General features: G+C 33.4%; 2 protein-coding genes and 2 long non-coding RNA genes across 6 annotated transcripts; 2 read left to right on the plus strand and 2 right to left on the minus strand.

Moving 5' to 3' along the window:
- On the plus strand, positions 1,301–3,083 carry LOC108661259. Its single transcript, XR_001927010.1, has 3 exons — positions 1,301–1,340; positions 2,008–2,081; positions 2,903–3,083. It is a non-coding gene; the product is annotated as an uncharacterized LOC108661259 (long non-coding RNA).
- On the minus strand, positions 5,022–10,047 carry LOC108661260. Of its 2 annotated transcripts, none has more exons than XR_001927012.1 (3): positions 9,957–10,047; positions 9,207–9,275; positions 5,022–5,222 (listed from the first exon to the last, which is right to left on the minus strand). It is a non-coding gene; the product is annotated as an uncharacterized LOC108661260 (long non-coding RNA). The 2 variants fall into 2 exon arrangements; XR_001927011.1 differs by lacking the exon at positions 5,022–5,222 and adding an exon at positions 8,853–8,893.
- On the minus strand, positions 11,685–12,626 carry LOC18604699 (peptidyl-prolyl cis-trans isomerase CYP71). The gene is made up of 5 exons (XM_007037302.2): positions 12,622–12,626; positions 12,454–12,529; positions 12,195–12,302; positions 11,942–12,118; positions 11,685–11,795 (listed from the first exon to the last, which is right to left on the minus strand). Exons 1-5 carry the CDS (start codon positions 12,624–12,626, stop codon positions 11,685–11,687), a joined length of 477 nt encoding a protein of 158 aa, XP_007037364.2.
- Positions 16,005–19,068, plus strand: LOC18604701 (pentatricopeptide repeat-containing protein At3g47530). 2 transcript variants are annotated; one of them, XM_007037305.2, is made up of 2 exons: positions 16,005–18,021; positions 18,701–19,068. In XM_007037305.2, exons 1-2 carry the CDS (start codon positions 16,171–16,173, stop codon positions 18,725–18,727), a joined length of 1,878 nt encoding a protein of 625 aa, XP_007037367.2. In that variant the 5' UTR covers positions 16,005–16,170; the 3' UTR covers positions 18,728–19,068. The 2 variants fall into 2 exon arrangements, with proteins under 2 accessions (XP_007037367.2, XP_007037366.2); XM_007037304.2 differs by having other exon boundaries at positions 16,005–19,068.

The raw sequence follows: 19,274 nt of genomic DNA on the forward strand, positions 1-19,274 counted from the left end.
AAGAAATGCCTTAAAATAAGATATGCATTGCACAAGTCACGTATCGCCAGTCTCGCAATACCTAATAATAAGTCACTCAATGCCTAATGTCCACTCACGTTATGCCAAAATAACCAATCATGTATTGGCCCAACGTTACGCAATACATAACAACCAGTTACGCAATGTCTAAAAAGTAGTCAGAAATGTCTCAAAACAATATATGCATTGCACAATTCACGCAGTGCCTATAAGCTAGTCTCGCAATACCTAATAATAAGTCACTCAATGCCTAATATCCACTCACGTTATGCCAACATAACCAATCACGTTTTGGCCCAATGTCACGTAGTACATAACAACAAGTCACGGAATACAAAAAAACTAGTCACGCAATGCTTAAAAAGTAGTCAAGAAATGTCTCAAAGCAAGATATGCATTACACAATTCATGCAGAACATATAAGCCAGTCTCACAATACCTAATAATAAGTCATTCAATGCCTAATATCCACTCACGTTATGCCAACACAACTAGTAACGTATCGGCCCAACATCATGCAATACATAACAACAAGACACGAAATACATAAAAACTAGTCGCGTAATGTGTCAAACCCTACTTTGTAAAATAATTATAATGTCATTCACATGCTCGATAGAATGTTTGTATATTTAGGAAGTTCGAGAAATCGTTAAAAGACGATATTACTCCTAATGGTACCATTAAGTCGATTAAGCCTCGAACTAGTTCAAATAGGAATTTTAAGGTGAAATTAAGAGTTTCACAGTTCAGGGATGACTGAAAATGGTAATTCAGAGTTTGAGGATCAATTCGGAGTCAAACTGAAATTTTCACTATCTATGGGCAAAATCGTAATTTTTCCACCCGCAGACAAACTTTTGAGATTTTGAGAGAATTTAGATCACATTTGATAAATTGAAGAATGGTATGAGTATAAGGGATGAAAAATATGCCTATGGATAATTTTTCAGTTTTTGGGGTAAAAATATAATTTTTCACTTTACGAGGGTAAAAGTGTAATTTTTAAGAATTTACTCCACCAAAACTTTGGAAAAGTATAGAAATTTCATGGAAGACATGGATAAGTGAAAAGAATTGAGTGGTAGAAAAAGAAAGTAAAAAAGATGGCTAGAAAAAAATAAACTAATAAAATATTTAAAAGATAAATAAAATAATAATATTTTATTAAGCCTATTAAAAGGCTTGAAAATTCCAGAATTCTTCATTGGGAGGGTCAGCCAAAACCAGCAGGAGAGAGAGAGAGAAATAAGAACAAACCCTAGAGTGAGAAAATTCAAAGAAAAAGTGTGATTTTTCAAGGAATCAAGTGTTTAAAGGTATGATTTTTCAAGCTTAGCTTAAGATTTATCATTTCCATGCATTTCTCCTTATTTTCCATGGTTAAATTATGTGTTTTGATGATGGATTCAAATCTGATCATATGGGTTTAGAGAGAGAAAGTTGTTAGATTAATTTGATTTTGAACTATGTTAGTGTTTAGTGTTAGTTTAGCATGTTTATGAGTAAAACAACAAGAAAAATATTCATTTTCTCCATGAATTTCTCTAGGCCGAATCTAGCCAATGGTGTGTGAGGATGAGGTTGACTTTATTTTAAGAGAATTAGATGGAAAAATGATGAATTATGAGGTTGGAAATTTAAAGGGAATTTTTGGTGCAAAAACTTAAAATTTTTATCCACTAGGGGTAAAAGCGTAATTTGTGATCCGAACTGATAAATTGGATCACATTCACAGTCATTGAGGTATTGTGGATATAATTGGATAATTGGATAATTGAAATTGAAATGGATGGAATTGGAGTTGAATTGGAGATTTTAGAAATTTACACCGTGTATAGGCGAGTTAGGTCGGACACTGTGATTAAGCGATTGTCCAAACATTTCACACCTTATCTAGTGCATACGCATGGATAAGAGCCTGAAATAATATATATTGATTTGACACAAATTATTGAATTTTTTTGTGTCATGTATTGTGGATAGGTGGTGAGCTATCTGATACAGGTAAAAGACTACACCCGAGGACTGAGAATAAGAGTATATCTACTCCTAGTACAGTGAGTAAACTTACTATCGTCTTAATTATTTAGAGTAGATTTATTTAATTGTGTGATTTTATGGAAAAATGGTTTAATTGAAAAATTATTGTGTTTTATGGGAAAATGGGATTTTATAAAATAATTTTATAAAATTTTTGAAAATTTAATAATGATTTCAAAAATAGAGTAATTTGAGACCTATACTATGATTGTGTTGTTTATCCATGATTTTACATTAAATGGCTTATGATAAATGTGGGTATGACTGGTTATTTTTATGATTTAAAAAATATGTGAACTGCTTTGATTTGCCTTGAATGTGTTAAGTGAGTCATGTCATACTATTGTGATTTTATTGGTTGGTGGGTTATAAAGTGGGCACTGCAGTGACGGGGGTTCCGTGGGCTAGCCTAATTAGAGGGGCAAGGTTCTCAATTATTGAGCTTACCTCGATTGGAGAGGCGCTTAGGATAACTCCCGAGGTAGGATTTGAGTGCACCTCACGTTCGGGCCACCACGTGAGAGTGAGACTCAGCCAACGTCAAGGAAAGGTTGTGTTATTAAAGGTGAAATGTGTTTGTGTGTGTGACAATAAACAGCCTTGGCGGTCTCGGTAAGATGCCTCCGCGGGGTATCCCTGAGAATGGATTTTTGGCAAGGGCCAAGTTTTGAAAAGTGCATAAGCCATGTTGAGTAATTGGATGAAATCCAATTATTTATATGAGTTGGGATGAATTATTTTAATTGTCTCCTATTACTCAGCTTTAGATTATTTTGATGATATCTGTCTACTCATTGGGATTTTATAATCTCACCCCTTCTTCCTATACATTTTTCAGGCTCAGAATAGGCAGTAGACTGTCAATTGCATCGAGAAGTAAATTTCAGAGTTGTATCCTAGAAAGCAAGGTTATAGACTTAAACATTCTCAGTTATTTGAGGGCCCACGTGTTATTGTAATTTAAATTGCATACTCCAGTTTTCTATATTACAGTATGTATAAATTTATTTTGTTTTTATGTGCAGAAAATTAATATTTGGATGTTTCAAATATATATATATATATATATATATATTGTTTTACATTAAAATAGATTATTTTAATTAATATTTTTATTTTATTTTATTATTCAAAAAAAAGAAGAAAGAGAGAGAAATGGAAAAATTGGTACAAAAGCCTTGCGAGGTCTCGAAGGGCATTCGGGGGAAGAATGTCTATCGAGACTTCGCGGCGGTTGTCACGAGCTCGATGGGAGTTCCAGGTCGTGACATAATGTATAAAAAAATAGTCAAGAAATGTCTCAAAACAATATATGCATTGCACAATTCACGCAGTGCCTATAAGCCAGTCTCGTAATACTTAATAATAAGTCACAAAATGCCTAACATCCACTCACGTTATGCCAAAATGCCTAGTCACGCCTTGGCCCTACGTCACGTAATACATAAAAACCAGTCATGGAATACATAACAACTAGACATGCAATGCCTAATATCTATTCATACAATGCATAATATCCATTCACACAATGCATAATATCCATTCACTTAATGCCTATAAATAAAATAATATTCCAACTTTAGTCATCACACCTTTGCTTCTCTTATATAAATAGAAAATTAAAAAACTAGGGTAAGTAACCAAGTTATTTAGCATAATATAAATTAAAGGCAATTACTCGTTTTATAGAAAATATGTGATAAATCAATATTTTTATTCATTAGCTGAAAAAAAATAGATGATACAACTTATGAATGATGGTTCATTTCTTCTTAATCTCATCTACTATTTCATAAATTTGAGCTAGAATCTTGTTATTGCCTAGAATTTCTGTCTCCGGGACTTCTTTCCTAACTAGTAACTTATCCATCAAACCACACATGTCCTTCTCCATGTTCTCAATTTGGTCCATCAACTTGACCAAATATGCTGCAACATTTTCGGGGATATCTTCCTCTTCAGCTACAACCTCCTTCCTAGTTTCGCCTCTAGAACGTTTAGAAGCTATGAGAATTTTGAGATTTTCCTTCAGATGATTTTGATTAATATGGATAATGGTTCTCTTTATTTATAGGCATGAATGTTGACTCTTGGAAGGGTGTTCAATGGTTTTAGGCTTTTTTTTAGATGAATATGGTTAGTTTGTAAATCGATGCATTAAGTGCTTTAAAGAGAATTTCAGAGTTCTATGTTAGCTGAATTTGGATGGTTTTTTGCACTGATATAAGTGGAATTAAGGGGGTTGAATTAGGTATTGAGTATTCCTAATTCTTTTCTAATTTTACAGAATTTGTTATTAAGGGGACTAAATTAGTAGATAATCATCTTCAGCATTAGGTATATAAAGCAATGCAATTACTAAAAACCAGTCACACAATGCCTAAAATCTCGTCATGCAATGGACAACTCATGTAATTTCTCAAAGCTAGTTTCGCAATGCCTCATATCTAGTCCCACATTGTCTACTATACAATCACATAATGCCAAATAAACAGGTTAAGATTCCTAATAATCAGTCATGCAATACCCACTACCAAAAAACATGTTACGACTCGGTACTCTCTTCGAGCCTGTGACAACCGTCGCGATATCTCGATAGACAAACCTTACCCGAAATATCAACCGAAACCTCGCAAGGCTCTAGCACCAGTTTTTTACCTCCCCTGTGAGCAACAGTTACTAAATATCATGTTTTAAAGGAATATAGATGATTTTCAAATCAAAGACAATCAAAAATTTATTTCTACAGTACCAGGGTATTTTGGTCATTTTATTCAAAAACTTTGAAACCTGCTAAAAATACAGTATATGAATGAAAAATATACATTTCATATAAAAAAATAAATCTAGGTGTCTAAATCATCTTTTTAAAGTGAATTTATAACTAATAGAACTAAATAAAAATATTGGATAAAATATTCCATTTTTATATAAAATAATATTTATAAAATTCTACGTAAACAATTACTGTAGCGTAATAACAAAATAAATTCATATACATAATAGCACACAATGCCAGGGTATATAAAAATATTTTACAATGACATGTGAGCCCCGAAATAACAAAAATAAACAGGACTGTAGACCTACGATTTCTAAGGTTGCAAATCCAAAACCAAACCCTCAACAAAATCGACTGTCTACAGACTGCTCTGAACCTGAAATGGGTGAAAAGAAGGGGGTGAGTTTTTATAAACCCAGTGAGTAAGCAAAGTTCATCTATAACATCTAAAACCGAGTAAATTGAGACAATTAAAATATCTCTTCATAATATGATTCATAACATTAAAACTCATTTCAACCAAATAAAACAATTACATTTCATCAAAAATAATCAGTAAGGCTTATCACTCTCTTAAAACTTTGCTCATGCCAAAACTCGTACTCATGACACCTTGCGCCGAGCATCCAACCGAGTCCGCCAAGGCTGTTAAATTAACATATACACATAAAACATGTTTTTACGTTTAAAAACATAGTCGTTCCTTAGCATTGGCTGAGTTTCACCCTCACGTGGTGGTTCGACATGAAGTGAACTCTAAACTACCTTAGGAGATACCCTCCTCACATCTCATACTAAGGTAAAATATAACGGGATTTACCGTGCCCCTCAAATAGGCTGGTCCACGGAAACCCGCCCACTACAGTAAGCTTGTAAAACCCGACCCTATAAATATATGTCATGACATACATGCATTGAGTAGCATGTTATTACGCTAGAAAAGCACCTAAGAATAGACGAAACCCGATATTGTACCTAACGGTACACTTAAATTGATTTAACCTCGAACTAGTTCAAATAGGAATTGTAGGATGAAATTTAATATTTTATAGTCCAGGAATGACTAAAAATGATTGTTCGGAGTTCGAGGGTTCATTTGGGGTAAAATTAGAAATTTTGATATTCAAGGGCAAAATCGTCATTTTGCCACCTAAGATAATAATTTGATCATGGAGTGAAATTTTTGACCAAGATTAACTATTTGGAGTATAATTTAATGATAGGAAGTGAAAAAGTTTAATTCTGGTGATTTTTGGAGTGTAGGGGCAAAATCGTAATTTTGCCACCCACGGACAAAATTTGAGATTTTGAGAGAATTTAGATCAAATTTGACAAATTGGAGAATGGTATGAGTATAAGGGATGAAAAATATGTCTATGGGCAATTTTTCAATTTTTGGGGCAAAAATGTAATTTTTGACTTTTACGGGGGCAAAAGTGTAAATTTCAAAAATTACTCCACCGAGACTTTGGATGAGTCTGAGAATTTTATCTAAGCTATGAATATATGAGACAAGTGTATGGTGAAAATTTGGAAACAAATGGATGAAATTTTAAAAATGGGCCAATGGGAAAGTGACATGTGGCATTTTTTAATGATATAATATTATTTTAATGAAAAGTCAGCCCATTTAAACCCAAATTTTAAGTGCTGGCCGGCCATAAGGAAGAACAAGAGAGGAAATAGAGAGGAAAGGAAGAAAAAAAGAAAAACCAAAGAGAAACAAGAAAATTCAAAGGGAAATTCGCGGTTTTCGACCGTTTACGCGTCTAACGGTAAGATTTTTCGATTTTAGCTTGATTTCTACCTTTCCTATGCCTTTATTTCCATTTAGCATGCTTGAGGAGAGAGATCAAAAAGTGATATCAAGGGCTGGACGAAATTCTAGGGGAGAGAAATTGAAATTTTTAGGTTTTGATTTTTAGTTAAATTGATAGTTTTAGTTAGTTAAATGTGTTTAGAAATTAAATTGGGCAAGAAATCATTAAATTTTCACAATACCCACTCTTGGCTGGATGCTCAATGCTGTACAATGATGATGAATTGATTTTATTCTAAGGGAAATGAAGAGAAAATGATGAAAAACGATTAAACGTGATAGAAAAACAAAGTAGAAAATTAACCGAGTTAATGTCCCATTTTTGGCCGAATTTTCCAAGGAAGGGAGTGAGCTGATTTTGTTGTTTTTAGAAGGTTATTGGCTGATATTTAATGGTTAGAAATGTTGGAGAGAGAATGGGATGATTTAGAGCTAAAATGGAGCGCGTTAGCAATTTATCGGGCAAAGTGCCAAAAATAGGTTAATACCGCGTTTAAGCCGTTTTAGGCTATTGCATTTCATACCATGCATTAGTATAGGATTTAAGTTAATTATATAGTGATTTAGCATCAATGTGATGAATTGTGTAAATTTTTGTAATGTGTCTAGGAGGAGAGCCTTCCGGAAAAGGCAAAGAAGTCGTACCCGACGAGTAGTGATCGGGGCGCTTAGAAAGCTTTTAGTTTGTACAAACGGTGAGTAAACTTATTATTATTGTAAATTATCTAGAGTTTATTTTAAATGCCCTTTATGTATTTTATGAAATGAGAACGAGATTAAAACGGGATTTTTGATGTTTTAGGAATAAATGTGACAAATAAAAATATATTGTATTGATTATGAAATTGAGTAATTGGAGGCTACAAATTGACTTGAAAAATATATATTTTCCTAGGAATGGCTTATGAGAAATGAGTATATGTGGCTATATTTTGTGAATGCATTGGGAAATTTATGTAAGTTGTTTTACTATGCAGGCTGGATAAATAAATAAAAGCCACGTTATACTGTCGAAATTTTATTAAAATTGGTGGGTTAGTCACTGCAGTGACGGGTTTCCGTGGACTGCCTATTAGAGGGGCACGGTAAACCCAGTTATATAGTTACTCCGGTTGTAGAGGCGAGGAGGGTAACTCCCGGGGTAGTATTAGAGCTCACTTCACGTCGAACCCCCACGTGAATGTGTAACTCGGCCAACGCCAAGGAACGGCTGGTTTTAAAAATAAAAATGTGTTTCACGTGTGAATATTTTAACACCCTTGGCGGACTCGGTTAGATGCCTCGGCCAAGGTATCCCCGAGGATTAGTTTTGGCTTGAGCCTTGTTTTAATAAAAGACATAAGCCTTAACAACTGTTTTGGTAAATTACAAATATTTTATGGTTTAAGAAATAAATTGAAAACATTATGAAATGGGTTGAAATTTGTTGTTTAAACTTGCCTCCATTTTACTCGCCTTTAGATATTTATGATAATGTCTGTTTACTCATTGGGATTGCAAAATCTCACCCAACTCCTTTCCACCCATTTCAGGTTCAGTATAGACTGTAGATAGCTGATCTCATCGAGGACTACCATTGGATCTGCATTTTCCAAACCGTAGGTTCACAGTCCTCTTTACTTTTGTTTATTCGGGGGCCCTCTTGTTATTGTAAATTAAATTAAATATTTTGGCTTACTGTATTTCAGTATGTATAAATTTATTTAGCTTTTACGCTATAAAAATTATTCACGTATAACTCTATAAATATTGTTTTATAAGAAAATAGAATATTTTCCTTAATATTTCTTTTATTTTCTTATTATATTCAAATAACCGTAATTTCGTTTTAAATGAAGATTTCAGACTTTTAAACTCATTTTGAATATGAATTATGTGTTTTGTACTTGTATATTACGTTTTAGCCAGTTTCAAAATTTTTGAGAAAAAAATGACCAAAATATCCCTGTGTGGCGAAAATTTTATTTTGATTGTTTTTTATCTAAAATAGTATATATTCTCTAAAAACTCGATATTTAACAATGATTGCTCACAGGAAAGGAAAGAAACTAATATGTAAGCCTTGTGGGGTTTCGATTGGCATTCCGAATAATGAGTGTCAATCGGGACGTCACGACGATTGTCATGGGCCTGAGGGAGGTTCCGGGTCGTGACAAAGCTAATCAATTACCCCACCAAATCAATAAAAATTTCAGCAGCATGACATGGCTAATATGATATTACCCAACCTGTCAAGGTAAAATAAAACAATTCATATATTCCACACAAACACAAATCCAGCCATTCATGCCATCACATTGTCATAAGCCATCAATTCAAACCATATGTCAAAACATATATATAGCACAAGTATATAGTCTCCACTTACTCAATTTCCAAAACCAGGATTCAATTTCAAACCAAATTATGAATCTCATTTCATTTAACCAACACTTCAGTTATAAAACATAATAGTTTACAATTTAAATTTATTATTCTTTAAAATCATAAAAACGAGTATAAACTACTTTAGATAGTTAAGATGATCGTCTGTTTACTCACTCTAACGGGAGTACTCTTACTCTTGGTCCTCGGGTACGATATCCTTATCCTTATCAGAGGGCTCACCACCTATACATAATACATAACAAGTAATTCAATATATTTGTGCCAAACTGTTATAAAACTATTTCAGACTCTTTATGAATGTATGAAATTGAATGAGAAGTGTTATAATAATCATTTAAAGATGGTGTTCTACGTAGGTTCAATTGTTGTTGGACTAAAATGGTATTCGACCTAACTCGCACTATACACTGTTTAATTAGCCAAAACATCCAATTCAACTCCAAATAGATTCATTGCACTTTTGATACTCCAATAAGTCCGTATACCTCATTAGAAATCAATTCTAAGTCCATTTACTATAATTTTCTCATTATCGTTTAAGTCGTTTACTAAAAAAACTATACTTTTCGATAATCGTTTTCGATATTCGACATCACGAATCATCAAATACGAGCTAGATAACATGAAATATGACAAAATTCATTTTCAAAATATTCCCTATCTAATTCGGCCAATTAGGGTTTGATGAAGAACATATTATTTTCTTGCTTGTTTTTCATACCAAATATCACAAAACAACTAAACACGTCTAGATAACATGAAATCTAGCAAAACACATCCTCAAAACCTTCCCCCCTTGATTCGGCCAGCAATCTTCTATCATGAAAACTTGAGTTTCAACCATAGAAAATGAAAAAGAAAGCATGGGTAAAATAGATCTTAAGCTAAATCGCGAAATTTTACCTCAGATCGCTTCGTTTTTCGAAAATCTAATGAATTTCTCTTGAATTTTTCCTCCTTAGAGTTTTTCTATTCTTTCCCCCTTTTTTCTTTGGCTTCCACGGCAATGAGAGAGTGAATGGGAGAGTTTATGTTGAGTTTATAAAGGAAATCATAAAATAAAAAAAATTTAACACTTGTCACCACTTGATTGGTTCATGGTTAAAACTTAACAATTAAGCATTCTCTTACCACCACATATAATACCTTAATTATCCAAGATATAAAAATGGTAATAGGTGAAATTCATGGGCTTGACAAGTGTCATGGTGGTGTAAAATTTTAAAAATTCTAATTACGTCCTCGTGGACACGTGAAATGACCGTTTTCCCCTTATGCTCGAAATTGAAATTTTTCACTTCTCAAATTCAAATTATGTTCCAACTAGTCAAACTTGGTCAAAAATCTCATCCAACATTCCAATTTCTTTTTCTGGTGGCAAAATGACCATTTTGCCCCTACGTTATAAAAATCCTCGATTGGATTCCAAATTAATCCTCGAAGTCCAAATCACCATTTTAAGACATTCTAAGGTTCAATAACTCTCAAATACATCCCAAAATCTCTATTTGGACTAGTTCGAGGCTTTAATCGACTTAATTGTACCACTAAGTATAATACCAACTTTTAACGAGTTTTCAAGGCATCCAAGTATGCAGACATGCTATCAAGTACATGAATGACATGGAAAGTATATTATAGAGCTGGGCTTGACAAAACAGCCTATTTTCAATGAAATTTTCCTTTGGAAATGCCTTTTTTTGACGGATTTCCAACGAAAAAATCCGTTGAAAATTCCGTCGATAATACTTTCCGTTGGAAATTTCCAATGAAAAATTTCGTTGGAAAAATATGATTTCTGTTGGCTATCCCATTGGAATTCTGTTGGAAATTTTCAACAGAATTTCATTGGAAATTTTGTTGGAAACTATTGTGAAAAGAATTCCGTTGGAAAAAAAATTTCGACGAAAAATTCCGTTGGAAATAATTCCATAGGAAATGAATTTCCAACATAATTTTCCATTGGAAATGTGTTTCCAACAGAAAAACGTTGAAAATTTTCAACGAAATTTTCTGTTGGAAAAACATTTTCAACGAAATTTTCTGTTGGAAAAACATTTTCAACGGAAAATATCGTTGAAAATTTCCAACGGACGTTTTTTGTTGGAGACGCAATTTTGGTTCTCGTCGACTATATAAACCATTAAAAACCATCAAAGTTAATAAAATGTATTCAAAAGGTAAATCATAACTTTAACCAGAAAAAGTAAACAGGCACCTCAACTGTCATGGTGAAGATTATTTTCAAAGAAACAACCAGTGCAAAGGCACACAAACCAAACATGTTACAATGTCTTCAACATAGATGTCAATACACTACGTTATCCAAATTTACGTATTGCTATAAGCCTATGACATCAATAATCCAACATCAATTCAAACTTCAATAACATGACTATTTCTATGTTGATTCAACCATGTAGTGTTTAGAACTTAGCCTTTGCAACATGATGCATTATAAGGAAAATTCTAAATTCAAACATGCTATTATCAGTCAGTAGAAGTCTTATGGCATATTTTTGTACCTGAATAAATAGATCCTCTGTTTCTTGAAAGCACAACACAAGAGTGTTGGATCAGTTAATGGCTCTTTGCTCTCATTGACATTTGCTGCGGTAACAGGAATTTTTCTTACTTTCTTGCTGCTTCGATCTCTTGATATAATGCAATTCTCAAGAATCTGTCATTGCTCTCCACCTTCCCAAGTATTCGAGCAACTTTGTTGGTGTGTAAATTTACCATCTATCAAAAATTATATACAAGGGAAAAAAACAAGGAATTATAAGAGAATGAAGAGAGTATCAAACATTTATACTTATTGTTGGTTACAAAAATGGGTCAGCTAGTTATTTTATGTAAAATCTATTATCGATAAATTAACTTCTTACTTTTATCTCAAGAAGAGTAGCATATATGAGGAAATTAGAGCTTTCATCAAAAACTACATTGGGTTGTGGTGCAGTTTCAGTTTTCTCCATTTCCTTTTCAACAGCCATTCTTCTACCAAAGTCGATAGCTTCTAGTCGATACATGGGAGCATCATTTCTCTGAAGATCTTGGGCCACCTAATCAGAAGAGTTTTGAACATCATAAAAATTCCAAAAGCATCTATATTAAAAAACAACCATTCAATAATTTTACCTCAAGCGATTCATCATAAACTCGCCTTAATTTACCAGTTTTGAACCAAAAAACTCGTATCCTACAATCAGGTGAGGTGATAGAAAATTGCTTACTATCTAGGCTCACCTGAACAGGAATAAAATACAGTATTCATAGCAATCTCCTTTAAAATGAGAATTTAAAATAAAAAATTGAAAATTTACAAAAGCATACAAAAAAAGAATTATAGCCATAAAATCCACAAAAAACCAACTTCAATCATGAGAATAGATTGTACCTCAATGGAAGAAACGATTGTCTTGCATTTTGCAATTTCGAAGAGATTAGTATCACTTTTTAATCTAAAATTGACCCTGCATGCACCACATCTTAAAATCAAGAAATGAAAAACTGATATGCATCTACAAATGAAATGCTCAACATGTCTATACCATAATCAGACTACAGCATTGTTCTATTCTCTGTATCAATGGAAAGAAAGTTTCTAGAGTAATCCAAAAAAAAATCAAAAAAACAATACCCTAGTCTAGCAGTCGGTAAGCCACAATAAAAAAATATAAAAAAATACAATGAGAGAAGTAAAGTACCTTGGTTGTAGAATTTTAGTTTGGGTTTTAGGAGTAGATTTTTTAAAGGGTTTTGATGGTTAGATGGTCGGCTAAAGGAGGGAGAAGATCTGAGTTCTTTGGGTTGGCTTAGAGTTGGGCAGCAAAAGGGGGTATTCGGTCTTCGGTAGTCAACCAGCAAAGGGAAAAGAAATTATCGACGTAGAGAAAGAGAGAGAGAGCGACGTAGGGGACTGAGAAGCTCGATCTGGGCAATGAAGAGGAAGGAAAAGAAAGGCCGGTGGGGGAAGAGAGACAAGAAAGAAAAAAGAAAGAAATGGATAAGAGAAAAAGAAGAGCGACCTTGGCGGGAGGGAGAAAAAGAAGAGCGACCTTGGCGGGAGGGAGAAAAAGATAGAGAAAAGAGACTGGCCAAAGGAGAGAAACAAAAAAAGAGAAAAAAGAGTACAGAAATAAGAGAGGAATGGCCAGAGAGAGAGTGAAAAAAAATACGTATATACCCAAGCACAGGGACATGTCAAACGGCGTTGTTTTGGGTACTACTTGAAGTGCCCATTCAAGCACCAAAACGGTGTGTTTTGAGCTAGCCATGTGGTCTTGGGGAGCAGATCTAGTGCTACGGTCTTAGGCTTCTTGCAGGCTCGTGGACTAAGCCAACCTCAGCCCAGTAAGGTATAATTCTTCTCTTTTTGGATTTGTTTTAGTTGATATTGGGTTTACCCATCTTGTTTAATTAAAATGTATTTATATATAAAATATGAATATTTATTTTAGTGTTAAAAATTCAAAACAAACAAAAAAAAACCAACCAAAAAATAATAATAATGATAAACGAATGAGAAAGATATAAAAAAAAAGAAGAAATGAAGAAATATTTATATTATAAATATATTTAGATATTTGTAAATATAATAAATAAAAATACATGATGTAAATATAATTATTGTAAAAAATGAAATGATTACTTTGAGTGACCCGATGATAGAATTCCACTTAAAAAGGAAGTTTCCTCTTTCAAACAAATTTCTTAGGTACGAAGTTTGAGATGGATTTTCACTGAAGCGTCGAGATAAATCCGAACTCTATAGTCCAATACCCATTAACTTAAATAATCATTGTAAAAAAAATAATATACATTAGAAAAATAATAATAAATATATGAACAAGGTAATAAATCAGCTTAAATTATTAAACGTATTATCGCATGAATAACAAATCAATCAAATTAATAAACGCGTTCAGGTAGATATCATCATTTTATCCTGTCATAGCATGCCATATATGTTTATCTTGTTAATAGGGCGGGAATTCCGATGATGGGATTTCTTCGAAGAGCTCGTAGAGATGAGTTTTTCCTAGTTATCCCTAAGTGAGAAAAATTTCAAGACTTCACCAAAGCATTAGGATGGTTTACGAACGATTGTCTGATAAAAGATTGTCGACATCATCATTTAAAATTGAATAAATATATATTAATTTATAAAGTTATATCAATTAAAGAATATAACTTGTACTTTCATATTAATACAATAAGTTATATTTTTTTTGTGAATAATGCAGTTTTATATATATATATATATATATTCTATAGCTATGATTCTAATTTGTATACATAGATATAATAAATTAATATATTTTAAATATATTATATTAATAAGTTTATTATAAATCTATCTTCTTAATTTATATATATTAACTAATTACAATTAAAACAAACATAAAGTATTATTATTTTTTGTTTAATTGATTATTATATCCTATTATGTTTTTTTATAAAATTAAAAACTTATTTTGTTCTTTTTATAAATTTTTTAATGTTATAAAATTAATGAATTTTGAATTATTAATTTATAATTTATGGTTCAATAAAGTTTAAAAAATGTACAAAAATAATCAAAGGAAAACATACTTAAACTTTTAAATATTATAAACTTCAATATGTATATATTTCCTTTTATTAATATCTATTTTTTATAAAAGATTAAGAAAATTTATAAAAAGTTTAAAATATTTTAAGAAAAAAAATTAAAATAATACTATTAGCAATGGAATTTTTCAACGGAATATTTCGTTGAAAAATTTCCGTTGGTAATAACTTTTTCCAACAAAAAATTTCGTAGGAAACTTTAGTGGGCTTTAAATTTTTTTGGGTCCTTAAACTTTCCGACGGATTTCCAACGGATAATTTTTCGTTGAAAATTCCGTCGGAAAATGTGGTGGGTGAAATTTTTTTTTTGGCGCAAAAGAATTTTCCAATGGATTTCCAACGGAAAAATTCCGTTGGAAATCCCTCGAAAAAATTAATAACAATTTTTGTTAGAATTCTGTTGGAAATCCGTTGGAAATTTCTAACGAAATTTTTTCCGTTAGAAAAAAACTGTTTTCTTGTGGTGGCCTAATATCCAATCACACACCTTAATATCTAGTGATGTAATGCCTAACAAATATTCACGTATCGCCTACAAAATTATTGATTTCCCTATTCTCAGCCTGATTTAAGTTTTCAAAGTCATATAATTTACCCATCAACTTTTGCGTTCTATGAATATAAAAAATAAACTCAAAAACCTATAACAAATACCTTGATGTCATCTTTGTACTTTGAAATGGTGAGAAAGTTGGATGGTGATATAAACCTCGATGGCGTTAGAGAGTTGGACAGCGAGATATAGACCTCGATGGCGTTGGAGAGCTAGACGACAAGATAGCTAAATCGAAATTTAATTTTAAAATTTTTATCTGAATCGCGGGAAAGGAGAAAGAAGCCGAGATCACTTAATTTGGATTAAATGGTTTAAAAAGTATTCTTGTTAAGTGATGTCAAAAATTATCTAATAACAGTTAAAATAGACACGTAAATTCTTTTTTTTTTTTAATTCACCGTGGTTTGGAAATCAATTTTTAGATATTGAATGATGAGCTTCAAAGAATGTTGTTTGTTGGGTGCTCAACACTTGCAAAAGGCGGTGGAAATTGTGGAAACTCCTTTAACAAATTGATTCATCTGGTATTATTGGTTGTGTATTCTTTTGGAATATTTATAGAGAAATCAATCATTTTTCTTTTAGTAGATAATCTTTACATATCAACAGTCTAGCTCTAATGTTAATGAAAAAAAATACTCCAAATTACTGGACATATAGAGAGAGATACTTTTAATATTATAATTTGGACATTCAATCATTGAATGTTTATATAATTTAAAAAATTAAAATTTTAATATAAAATTTAGAGACGAACATTGATTTAAATATGGCGGGAGTAGAACATAAGCTGAACATGTTTACTTCCAAATTACTGGACATATAGAGAGAGAGAGAGAGAGAGAGAGAGAGAGAGCGTGTGTGTGTGTGTCCCCTTACTGAATTTCAAGTTATTGGTCTCCTTTCAGGAGCTTAAAACAAGAAAAGCAAAGACGTACGTTTAAAATGACACAAGCTCCAGCAGCAGTGATTAACAAAAATCTGTCGTCCCTCAAGAACTCCATCTCTTGTTTCACAACCAGAACCAGAACCAGTACCACAAGCAAGCCAATTCATAAACTTTTCACTCACAAAACCTTCCAAGAAACACGTCCAAACAACAATCAACAACCAACCTCAAAAAACCCCCATCCCAGAACCCAACAACAAAACTTAATTTCCCTCATAAAATCAGGTACCCAGAATTCCTTACTCCAAATCCATGCTCACCTCATCCGTACATCCCTTCTTCAAAACCCCACTTTTTCCCTCCACTTTCTGTCCTGCCTTTGTTTCTCCCCCTTCCGTGATCTCCGCTATTCCCGCCATTTTTTCTCTCAAATCGATAAGCCATCTGCCTCTCACTACTCCACTCTCATAAGAGCTTACTCTTCCAGCAATTCACCTAAAGATGCCTTCTTTCTCTTCAAAGAAATGACTCAAAAAGGCCTAAAGCCTGACCCCGTATCGTCGTCTTTTGTCCTTAAATCTTGTATGAAATTTTCTTCTCTTGTTTGTGGTTTACAAATTCATGGAAGGATTTTAGGAGATGGGTTTCAATCAGACTCTCTTTTACTTACTACTTTGATGGATTTTTATTCAAGTTTTGCTAGCCGTGACGAGGCTTGTAAAGTGTTTGATGAAATTTCTAAGAAGGACACAGTCGCCTGGAATGTATTGATTTCTTGTTATTTACGTAATGGTAGGACTAGGGATGTGCTAATCTTGTTTGATAGCATGAAAAATGAGGGTGCTTGTAAGCCTGATGATGTTACTTGTCTCCTTGTTGTACAAGCTTGTGCTAATTTGGGGGCGTTGGATTTTGGCGAAAAGGTTCATGGTTATATTGAGGAATGTGGTTATGGGGTTTCTCTTAATCTGCGTAATTCACTTATAGCAATGTATTCTCGGTGTGGATGTTTGGAGAAGGCTTATGGTGTTTTTAAGGGAATGCCAGAGAAGAATGTTATTTCATGGAGTGCTATGATATCAGGTTTGGCAATGAATGGATATGGGAGAGATGCTATTCTAGCTTTTGAAGAGATGCAGAGAATGGGGATTGTGCCAGATGAGCAAACATTTACTGGAGTTCTTTCTGCTTGTAGTCATTGTGGTTTGGTAGATGAAGGGATGGAGTTCCTTCATCAAATGAGCAAAGAGTTTGGAATAGAGCCTAATATTCATCATTATGGATGCATGGTTGACCTTTTAGGTCGTGCCAGTTTGCTTGATCAAGCATATCAGGTTATTATATCAATGGGGGTTAAGCCAGATGCAACAATATGGAGGACCTTGCTTGGTGCTTGCAGAATTCATGGCCATGTTACCCTTGGAGAACGTGTAATTGAACATTTGATTGAACTTAAGGCTCAAGAAGCAGGGGATTATGTTTTACTACTGAACATATATTCATCGGATGGTAAGTGGGAGAAGGTAACAGAGTTGAGGAAATTTATGAAGGAGAAAGGCATCCAAACAACACCTGGCTGTAGTACAATTGAGTTGAAAGGAGTGGTACATAACTTTATTGTGGATGACATTTCACATCCACGAAAACATGAGATCTATGATAAGCTAGATGAGATTAATAAGCAGTTGAAGATTGCTGGCTATGTTGCTGAAATTACATCTGAATTACACGATTTAGGTGCAGAAGAAAAGGCTCATGCACTCTCTTATCACAGTGAGAAGCTGGCTCTTGCTTTTGGGGTTCTTGCAACTCCACCTGGCACAACAATAAGAGTGACCAAGAATCTTCGTATTTGTGTTGATTGTCACAATTTTGCGAAGTTTCTTTCTGGGGTCTACAACAGGAAGGTAATTATCCGAGATCGCACCAGATTTCATCATTTCAGAGATGGAGGCTGCTCTTGTAATGACTATTGGTAGGAATTTTTCAAGCTTGGACAATAAAAAAAAGCTCAATTCATACTAAAAAATGGGGAAGTGAACTGTAGGATTTTTTGCAGATTAGCAGAGCTGACCTGAGTGTTAGCCTTCATCTGTTATCTAAATCATTTCAGTTCCTACTCAATTGACTTCAGAACTGGTACATCCATTTACTGGTCTGTTGAATAGGCTCTCTGTATTTGCCTCTGTTGTCTATTTGGTCCGTTGATCGACATGGCAGATATTAAACAGGACATCCCTACCTCAGATCTAGCTCTATTCTGTATTACTGCACATAAGTCATCATAAACCCTAAATCTGTTCACAAACTCAAAACTAGTGACCTGAGTGGTGTAGCTTACAAATAAAAGATTGGCTGCATAATAAGTGACAAATCCTTCTCTTCTGGATTGTGTCAAATAGTTAGCTCTAGGCTTCGTTATGAAACCTCAGTGTAGATTGTTGTCTAAGTTCAAAGAAAATTGCAGAAGGTCAATACTTGATCATGATTGAAAGAGAGAAGGTGAGATGGGATATTGTAAAGGAAGATTATATGTTTGATCTGATCGCTTACTTTATTTTGATTGTCTGTTGCGCCCTAAAGCAGTGCTCATTCGAGTTCAGAGTAGAATGACAGCTGTTGCAGAGATCTCTTTGGTTGATTGTAAAGTGAGAGAGTCGTAGACAGTACTGCCAAGATGAGCTTCAGCCAAGGGGAGAGGAACTATGAAGAATAACTCTTGGCCTAAACTTAAGACTGAAGCAGGAGAGAAACAAGTGGACGTCGTATGTCTTTAACAGAAGACCTGGATGAGTTGAACATTATGATCGGCACAAGTATAACTTGATTGGTTTGATCATAGCTAAAGCAACAAGGATTTCAGTGATAAATATTCGTGGTGAAGCTGGCATTGAACTGTAAATCGCTTATTCCTGTTTCTAGTGAATGAAAAGATTTACAAGTTATTTGTTTCTTGTGTGATCCTGATTTTGTTGTACGAGAAACCAGCGAATTGAATAATCTATGCCGTTCATGGTATTGGGTATTAAAGTTTAAATTTATTACCCATCAGAAAGATAAAACCTTAATATGGGCTATGATGCTTCAACACGAAGGAAGCCTAACTGAAAAGCTGATGCAAAATTACAAACAAACTTATTTTGTTTTCAATCCACTCATT

Source organism: Theobroma cacao, chromosome 3, assembly GCF_000208745.1.
Source record: "Theobroma cacao cultivar B97-61/B2 chromosome 3, Criollo_cocoa_genome_V2, whole genome shotgun sequence".
In the NCBI taxonomy this organism is placed as follows: domain Eukaryota; kingdom Viridiplantae; phylum Streptophyta; class Magnoliopsida; order Malvales; family Malvaceae; genus Theobroma; species Theobroma cacao.

What these genes read in the sequence shown, in the direction of transcription:
- LOC18604699 (XM_007037302.2), bottom strand. An exon ending in CAATCGTTTCTTCCATTGAG is followed by an intron (nt 12,303 to 12,453) that starts GTACAATCTATT and finishes ATTCCTGTTCAG; the next exon opens with GTGAGCCTAGATAGTAAGCA. An exon ending in CTACTCTTCTTGAGATAAAA is followed by an intron (nt 11,796 to 11,941) that starts GTAAGAAGTTAA and finishes AATTTTTGATAG; the next exon opens with ATGGTAAATTTACACACCAA.
- LOC18604701 (XM_007037304.2), top strand. Translation starts at nt 16,171, where the DNA reads ATGACACAAGCTCCAGCAGCAGTGATTAACAAAAATCTGTCGTCCCTC.